The sequence below is a fragment of the Micromys minutus genome, assembly GCF_963924665.1.
Source record: "Micromys minutus genome assembly, chromosome: X".
Taxonomy (NCBI): domain Eukaryota; kingdom Metazoa; phylum Chordata; class Mammalia; order Rodentia; family Muridae; genus Micromys; species Micromys minutus.
This window is the reverse complement of record NC_137970.1, coordinates 124905650-124915068: the sequence shown is the minus strand read 5'-3', so window position 1 is coordinate 124915068 and position 9419 is coordinate 124905650. Positions and strand designations below refer to the sequence as shown.

The 9419-nt window shown below is 48.7% G+C and overlaps 1 protein-coding gene across 1 annotated transcript; it reads right to left on the bottom strand.

Moving 5' to 3' along the window:
- Positions 1 to 315: 315 nt before the first annotated feature.
- Positions 316 to 4852, bottom strand: PRRG3 (proline rich and Gla domain 3; the record flags this gene model as incomplete). The annotated part of the gene is made up of 5 exons (XM_080910525.1): positions 4804 to 4852; positions 3100 to 3146; positions 2012 to 2049; positions 1230 to 1390; positions 316 to 843 (listed from the first exon to the last, which is right to left on the bottom strand). The coding sequence occupies exons 3-5, from the start codon at positions 2016 to 2018 to the stop codon at positions 316 to 318; spliced, it is 696 nt and encodes a 231-aa protein (XP_080766651.1). The 5' UTR covers positions 2019 to 2049; positions 3100 to 3146; positions 4804 to 4852.
- Positions 4853 to 9419: the final 4567 nt, after the last annotated feature.

The following is a 9419-nucleotide window of genomic DNA, read 5'->3' as shown; positions in this document are numbered from 1 at the left end:
GGTTCCTTTGGCATAAGAGAAGAAGCCAGTCCCTACCTAATGAGAGGGCAGGATAGTGGGGACTTGGTGGCAGGGGGGAGGTCTGGAAGTCTGTGCTCTTCCCAGAAGATTCATGCACTTGTCCTATGCCTACCCCGACCCCCTGACACACACACACACACACACACACACACACACACCAACTATTTCTACCAACTGACTTTCTACAAATCCACAATTAGGGAATTATTTGGCAACAAGGATGCTAAGGCTGTTTTGTGGTGGCACAGTCTTTCAGGAGGAAGCAGGCTGCCTCTGACCAGGACCTGTACTCAGTTACTTGTCTGCACTGGGGCTGGCTGCCACAATCTCTTCATACTTTGGGGGAGGATCACTGTAAGAGACACTGGCCTCCTCAGTGCTGCCCTCCTGGGGAGCAGTCACCTCCTCATAGGAGGGGGGAGGGGTGGCACTGGATAGTCTGGAGAGAGAGAGCTCAGGGAGGTAGAGGGTGCTCTCCAGCCTGACAGTGGTTCTGCCCCCGCGGCTGGGCCCCAGAACTATCTGTGGGTTATTTCCTGTCTCCCGGTGCCCAGAGGACTCTCCCTGGCTATGCACAGTGCCTCTGTACACCATGACCCGGGGTAGGTTGTGCCCAGCACGACTGGCTAGGTAGCGATTCTGAGCATAGGAGGGGTGGTGACGAGTTGCTTTCTGCAGCTGGCACCTCCAGATGATAAACAAGGCAATGACAATCAGCAAGACTACCCCCAGAAGAGGCACCACCACATACATGGCATCTGAGCTCTGCGAGGGGTCTCGGACTGAGTAGACTGCATTTGGGTATCCCTTCCAAAACTCCATCTGCAAAAGAAAAGGGACCACTCAATCCTGAGGAAGACAGACACAGACAATGATCAGCTAACATCCATGTGTTAGACATCTGAGGCCTCCAGCAAGTCCTGTGCCAAGGACAGGCTTGTGAGTCCTTCTCCACCCTGAGCCATCTTACTAGCCAAAGAGAGCTCTCAGACAGTCTAGCTAATCCACCGAGGTTGAGAAACAGAGCTCTCAGATGAGGAAGTTCACATGAATCATGCAACATACCTAGAGGGGCACTCCAGCATTCCTTTTGGGCTCCAACAGGGAGAATGTAGGCTGGGGTAGTAGTCTTCCCTTGTTTCAAACCTGTTCTCATTATCCCCAAGATTGCACCTCCTCCCAGAACCCAGCCCCAGGGCAGTACATGCCGTTTTCTCTTTGTTCTCAAATACTTCCTTGACCTCTTCATAACTGCAGATCTCTTCCATGCACTCCCGCTCAATGGTGCCCTGACGTAGCTCCTCCAGGAACTCATTGGCACGAGGGAACCGTTTCAGCACTGCATGAGCATTCTTGGCTTCCAGAAACACTGAGAAGAGAACCACAGTGAAGAAATTTAGTCCCTACAAACCAGACTGGCCCAATAATGAAAGGAAGTGGGGCAAATCCTGCAAGGCCTAAAGCCATGACTCCAAGCAAAGGACTGGCCTATTGCAGTGGTGATGGGAGGGCTGAATTCTATGATGCTGTGCAGAAGCTCAGGGTCCCAACATGGTCAAAGGAAAATGAGGCCCAACTGAGAAAGAACTTTGGGTGGAACAGGAAGAAGGAGCAGTAAGGACTCTATGTATTGTAGTCTTATACAGAAAACATCTAGTAGCATCTGTATCTTTTTTGAAACAGGAAAGCCAGAGAGCTTACCATGAGAGCTCTTCCTCTTTCAAGCTGCCACCGGTGAGACTAAAATCAGGCCTGATGTGTGACTTTGGAGGACAATAGCAATCACCAATGGTGAGACAGCTTACTCCTCACAGTAAGTGATGCCCCTCTATGCCCAGGCTGACAGGTGGGACCTGCAAGTCCTCTTACCAAAGATCCATGAACATTAGTGTACCCCAAATCCACTCAAGGAGAGAAAAGCTGAAAAGCTGGAAGTGTTGCTTTTGCATGAGCCTGCCCAGCTCAGATGGCTCCGGAAAAATTCACTCACCAGCCATGATGCTTCCTCAGCAGCAGCGTCTCACTTGCCTGTCAAGGGAGAAAAGAAAGTCATGGTGAAACTCTCTGGGGTCTAGAATGTGACCTCCCACCAACCTGGCTAAAAGGTCAAAGTAGCACCCCTTAATACATCTGCTCCTAACTACTGCTACTTCTGCTTGGTCCCAAAAGACCTTCTTCAGAGCTCTTCAAAGCCCAGCGGAGCCTTGTTCTCCCCCTCCCCCTCTCTCTCTCTCACACACACACACTCCTGTGAGTATCGAAGGAAAGCACCTATGATCTAACATTCCCTGACCCTTCAATAAATTTTTGTCCCTTCAGAATGGAAAGGACCCAGAGACAGATGAGAAATCAAGCTCAGATATGGGGTCCAGTAGAGGCAACAACAGCCATTTCAAATAGCCCAGCCTAACTGAGGCTGACCTACAGTAATCTATTGTGTTGTGCAGGGTCAGTCTTATACTCCCTGGTCCAGTCCACTGGGCCCAAACTCAGGCAATCTGCTCAGCTCAATTTCCCCAGAGAGATGTTTGTACTTCTCTGAAGGCAATCACATCTTTTCTCTTAGCATTAAAGACTACTTACTGTAGCAGACAGCCTTGCTAAACATATTTAAAAGACCAACATGAAGACACAGGGTTGGGGATACAGCTTGTTCATACAGCATATTCCAGGCATATCTAAGAGTGTGGGTACAAGTAAGTGTAACACAATACAATAAATCTGCGATGGTAACTTAGAGGAGAGGCCTCTATCAAGAAATACCATCAGAAAGCTTTTTCCTGCTAACACAGTCCTACTTTCCTACTCTTACATATTCGCACATATTCGAAGTACTGTCTAAGCCATCAACATCTGGGAGCAATCACCCGTCAGTTCCCCTCCCCAAGCAGAAGCTCATGTTTTATGACTAATGGGATGTGAGACATATGAGCTTTGTAACCCATTATGCTACTCCTTTCTCCTAGGCTGCCAGGAAGTTCAGTGTTAACACTGATGGTCACATACAAGTGCTCTGGAAGCCCAGCTGTTATCCACACATGCTTTTCTCTCTACAACCTGGTACCGCATTCTATTTACCCGTCCAGAGTTTATTCCAGTTGTGTCTTCAATATACGACTTCTACTCTGCAAATAGAAGAAGGATAAAAACCATGAGTAAAATTTCAATGATGGGTAAAGTAACCGATCTAACAGTCAACTGCACTGTCATTGTATCATGGGACTTTCTCTTTAGGAAAAAAAAATGGAAAAATACCAACAGATTACTTCACTGAAATACCTCAAATTTCACAATGACAAAAAGAGTACTCTCAAAGAAAAAAAAAAAAAAAAAAAAAAAAAAAAAAAACCCTATGGTGTCCATATAACGAGCATGAGGGGAGAATTGGATTAGGGACAAGGTGTTTGGAGTTCAAAAGGAACGAGCAAAGCCTTCACTAATGAGAAAGCAAACACATGCCATTGCTTACTGAAGTAAACTGCGGAGTTTAAAACAAATTACATGGAAAAATTATATAAGAATTTCACATACAGTCATCTTTGGTCCCAACCCAACAATGGACTTCCGTGCATTCATACACACATACATCACAGCCCCAAGTTTGTGTTATCCTGTTCTGGAAAAGTCATTAGTTCATTTCTGAGCCTCAGAGAAGCCAGGATCTCCCCAAGATGGTTCTATTAGCAATTCTGTAGCCACCACCACTGCTGCTGCTGCTATGAGGGCTTCTCCCCCTCCCTCCCCAAAATGTAGTGCCTGCTTCTTCCCCTATAAATACACCATCAATAGGCAGTTACTATGGCAACTGTGAGGAAGCATAAGGGCTTCACGACAGAAAATGCAGCTGCAGTCACGCATGTATATGTCCCTCCAGCCCCTGGTGGATACTGTACAGCTGACTGTAGGCTGAAAGAATTTTTAACCCACTCCCCACAGGAACACAGCTGAATCCTGACATTGTAGAAAGGAAGGAAGGCAGAGAACTGGCCACCACAAAGACTTTTCTTAACTCCAACCCAGGCTGAGGCCTCTGAATCCCCAGTTCTTTGGGTCAAAACTCCCAAAGTACGTCCCACAGGGACTGGTGGCCTTCTTGAGCACCTGGCCTACGAAGCTACTTCTCCAAATTCTAGCCCCTGCTATTTCCATCGCTCAGAACTGCTCACCAGGAAAGGGTTCTGTGATTTCCAAATCTCATGATTCATCAATCCACCACAAGGCAACTCCCAAACTGCGCTTCAACTCAAACTCTGGGGTCTCTTGTCCCCTTCCACTCATGCCGGCCCTGAAAGGGCCTGGCTTCACCCACCTTCGCTGGACACCAGCGCCCTTGTGAAGAACTCCTGCTTCTGGCCCAGCAAACACTATTCTCCTGGGATCTACTCAAGAATCCAAACACCTGGGCCTGCCTGACCTCCAAACCGTCCCTCCCCAACAGTGCCCCGCTCCCAGCTCAGTGGCCCTAAACGCCAAACCGTGCCCTCGGGGCTGGGGGTATCCAACCGAATGGCCTCACCGTTCTCCGGGCCCAGGAGGCGGCCGCCCTGTTTGCGCACGCAGCAGCCACCCCTCTGCTGCTCCTCTTCGAGCAGGGCCCCTGTCCCCGCCCACCTGCTCCGGGTCGGCCAAGCCCCCGGCCCATCCCCGCGGTCTCCTCCCTTAGTCCCTCCCTGTCCCGCTTCCTTCCCCCGGCCCTGGCGCCCCATCGCCCGCCAGCCTCTGGTCAAAGAGCGCCTAGAGCCCCCGCCCCTCGCAGCCAGGCGTGCAGGCCTTGCCCATTACCTCTGCACCCCCTGCCTGCCCCTGCTCTCCTCTGGGGGCTCCGCCAGACCCTCCCCCCGCACTCTGCCGAGCCAGCTCTGGCCTCGCGCCCCGCGCCTGGCGTGCCACTCTCGAGCGCCAAAACCGCCTTGCCCGGATAGCCAGGCCGCGACTGTCGCGCTGCACCGCGCACCGGGCCTCCGGGCCAGGAGAGGAAGAAGGGGTGGGGCCGGCTGAAGCGACCTAGGGCTTAGGTGGGGAAGGCCAGCAAGCTGGGCCGAGGGGCGGTGGCGCGCACTAAGCACTGCGCGCCCGCGCCCAACTCCGCCGGCGCCGCCCCTGCCTGCGCCCGAGCTGCTGGGGGGCGGGGCCTGACCGGCGGGCCTGGGACTCCCTGGGGACCCCAGGCCTTCACCCTGGCCCTGAGGTGACTCGTGGTGCAAGCCCTGCGAAGACCTGGCTCTGTAGATGCCGCGTCAAGGCCCGTGTTCCAGGCATCTTGGAGCCGCAGAGTCCGATCTGCCTCCTGGGCCCCACCCAGGCTCACCTGCCATTCCAGCCAGCCTGGCCTGGGTGCCTGCGCAGAAGAAAGGGGCGCCTGACAGTAGGCCCAGGACCCTTGTGAGACTCCTCGGGTCCGCAGAGAACAGGCCAAGTTGAGGCCTTGCTCCTTCTGCCAATGACTGAGTGACCTTGGTTTTCTCACTTACATCCATCCCCCACCCTGCCTGGAAATGGCAGGGTTTTCTCTAGAGAAATCTGAGAAATGGGGAGAATCCTGTTTTTTTCCCCCACGGGTCTGCAGCTAGAAGGAGAGGGAAAAGAAGATGTAAGCTTGTAAGCCTGTAAGGAGTGGAATACTCCTCAGTCTGTGGGATGTTCAGCCTGGCAAGAAAAAGCTCCGGTAGGAGAGAAGCATTATTCTAGGAATTGAGGTTGGACCAGAGAGATGATTAGGGTCTGGGTCTTGGGAAGCATAGGAGTTGCCAGTGTGTCACACTGGGTTAACAGAGAGGGCTCTTTTCAGAACAGCTCTGTGCCTAGGGTTGCCACCCTCCCTTAGGCACTGCATTTAATGGGAATTGGCCAGAATAAGTCCAAGATTAGGAGAATGGATGGAAAAAGGTCCCAGGGTCCCCATTGGTCTAGCTTCCAGGGCTGATTCTTTGCTGCTACTGAACCTATACTACTCTCTTTTTGACATACTCTATTGTTCTTCACCTGCCTCCCTTTCCTTTCCCTAAGTTTCAGGGGCCTTCCTTGCCCATGAGAGAGCCTCTATAACCTTTACGGAACCCCTCTAACCTTTAGCCCTTGCAATGCCCATGGGCAGGTTGTATGAAGAAAGATACAATGCCCTGTGGGTGAGAACGACTTTGGTTGGTGCAAACAACTTTGTGTGAATGCTCTGGCTGGATGGTGAGAGAGTTGGGTGGAGTCATGGTCAGTGGGGAAAATGATTAAGGTATTTTCAGACCATCAGCATGCTCCTGGGCTCATTTCAACCACAGGCCCTTGGGTACACAACCCCCCCCCCCAGAGGTGACAGAGTGGAGTGTACTTATGTGCACAAAAGAGTATGTAACATCTGCTGTGCTCCAAGCACCTGCATTTGAGCATCTTGCTCCAGCAACACCAGCCTACTTCTAGTTTCTTCTCCACTCAGATGCCTTTCCTCCCACAATGGGTCAGGGTACTTTGTTCACTCTGCCCACACAGTACCAATGAGATCTGTACTGTGAGGTCTTGCGAGGCCTTCCACCCCTTCCCACACTGACCATTCCATTCTCAACATTGTCTACGGGGACTGGAAGCATGGTCCCTCTATGCATGGCAAGGGAGTGGGAGGAGGACAAGAGCAGGATCACATATTTATTTCTCTGTGATCTTCAGTAAGTCAGTTGGTATCTCTGTGCCTCAGTTTGCTTATCTGCCAAATAGGAATGAGACTAAGTGCCTGCTCAAAGTGTTGTTCAGAGTCTTTGAGGTAATCAGTTAAAGCAGACCTGGTGTTTAAAAATGAAATTAAGACATGCTGGCTTGCACTCTGTGCATTGGGTGCATCTCTCTCTTGGAACTAGGGACCATGTATCTTTCTTCATCACTGGCATCCACCACAAAGGCTCGTCTGCAAAAGGTGTTTGCTGGATCCTGATAGCTCAGTAGTGAACTGAAGTCAAGTTCACTATGAAATCAGCACCATGAGTTTGGTCCTGCTTCCTCCTTCCACCAGCCTTGACCACCCTGTCCTCCCCCTGTCCTTCATTTTCATCAATCTCTTCCTCTCCTCTCCCCAATTTTTCTCTCCCTTACCCCACCTTTCATTTCATCCTATACCTATTTGCATCTACATTAATTATTTTCCTGACACCCTTCTGTGAGAGTCTTGCTGCCCATCCTTTCCAAGCTGCACTTCACCCTCAAGTCAAAGCACTGAATTTGACTGGATTTTCTCTGCACATTCTATATTATATATTGGTTAGATCACAGTCTCCAATGTGCCCTTCAGTCCTTTCCATGGGAGCTATTGCCTCAAGAATTCAGTGACTGTATTTGAAGATGATGTATTTAATGGGAAACTGAGGTAAAATGAGGAATTTGCAGAATAGAGAATGAGAAGCAAATGCAAAAGGCAGAATGGAAGGATAGGCTGGCAAGAGATAGACCAACCAGGATATGGAGGAAAACAAACAATGGTAGCAGGAAGACTGGGGAGAGGGCCCCTATTATTTCAAGCCCTCCCTTGGGAGATTAATATAAAAGATTGAGTTTAAGGATATCCTGGACTTGATATGAGTGTCAGCCCAGTGGAACATTCAGCAGGGAGGGGTATAGACTAGTGATTTGAAGAGAGAAAACTTGAAATAGTCTCCTAGGAGACAGAAGAGTTCATGTTCTCTGGAACTGTGGCATGATTGCTGGGCTGCATCAAGAACCCACTCGAGGATTAATGGCCCTTACTTTAAAGTGAAAGTATTTATTCAGTGTGCTGATTTCTGAAGCCACATCCAATTGCACAGGTGCAGACTCCAAGTTGGGATTTTGCCAGATGAGTATAAGGAAATGACAGAGGACTGCCAGAAAGGTGTGTGTATTCAAGGAAAAAATTCACACAACTAATTGTGGCCTTCTAGCTGCATAGGGAAGAATGTAAGGATTGAGCAAGATTTTGATGAGAGGCAGGATTTGGTAAACCAGACACAAAATGTCTAGCTGGCTGTAGAGGAACTGAACGTATAACAGGAAAATTCTAGAAGGACGTTGCTTACAGAAGTAAGCAGCTATGGTAGTGAGCAGGGCAATAAGTCCAGAAGTAGGAACACAGGGTCAACACAAAATCACCACGAACATGATGATTCTAATATCAGACATTTAACCAAATCTGACAGCCTAAAGCCTTTCCCTATCTGACAACTACTCACCCCATGACTTGGGTTCATTGTGAACCTAAGGGATGCAGCATCCCCAACTGTGACCTTACACCATAGCCTCACAGCTTCCTCACATCACCCCACCACTGAGCATTACCCTGAGCTGCATGCAGACTCTCAGCCCTTTTCAGCCCTGCCCTTGTGCCTTTTCTTCCTTTTGCCAAATAGGCATAGTATCAATTGCCTTGAAAATGCCTGTCCTGCTACTCATAGGTGAGTCAGAACTGAGAGGGGTGCATTAACCTATGGGAGAACCTATTAAGAGGAGGTCAGAAAGGACTGCTGTCTAAAGGTTAGACAAGGCCTTTGGACTGTGAATGTAAGTAGCTGTGGTTGCCAGGCACTGTTCTTTTTTGGAAATTCTTCTGTAAATGGATATTCATGAACATTAGTATTCTCTATTAAAGTTTTCAATCCTGAGAGCAGTATTGAAGTGTGATTCTGACACATATTTAGCATAAGCAGTACTGAAATGAGGTAAGGAAGAGAGAAAGGAGGGAGGGAGGGAGGGAAGGAGGGAGGAAGCAAAGAAAGAATGAAGGAAAAGAAAGGAAGAAGTGATCCAACTCCCACTTCTGACTTACTTGGGCACTAAGCACAGACCTGCACACAGGCCTGCACACAAAAATACATCAAATAATAAGAGGGAGGAGAGAAGAGAGAGAGGTGGGGAGAGGGAGAGAGAGAGAGAGAGAGAGAGAGAGAGAGAGAGAGAGAGAGAGAGAGAGAGAGAGAGAGAGAGAAGGACTATTATACCCTGGCACTTCAAATCTCTGTGAGGCTAGATGCTTTGTCTCCCAGTGCAGCCAGAAAAAGCAGCCCAGCTAGAAGAGCATATCCCACAGACAGACAGTATTTCCCAAGTCTTATTTAATGTCCTTCACTAAATTTTCTAGTATTAAAATATTTTCTACATAATTGATATGTACATACATATGTTTTTACAATTGTGAATAAGATTTTTCTTGCCATTTTAGTTATCTCTGGTTTCTGAGAAACATGCTAATTTTTGTAAAAATAATCTATAGTCAGTTTTGGTTTTGGTTGTTGAAAATACGATCATAGAATCTGCAAATAATAACAAAGTTCTTCATCTTTACTAAAAAGTCATGTACACACATAATACGGCCAATAAAAGTATTTTATTAAATTGTAGTTATTTTAAGATTCTACTTATTTTAAGAATTTTGCTTTTAACTTATAAAT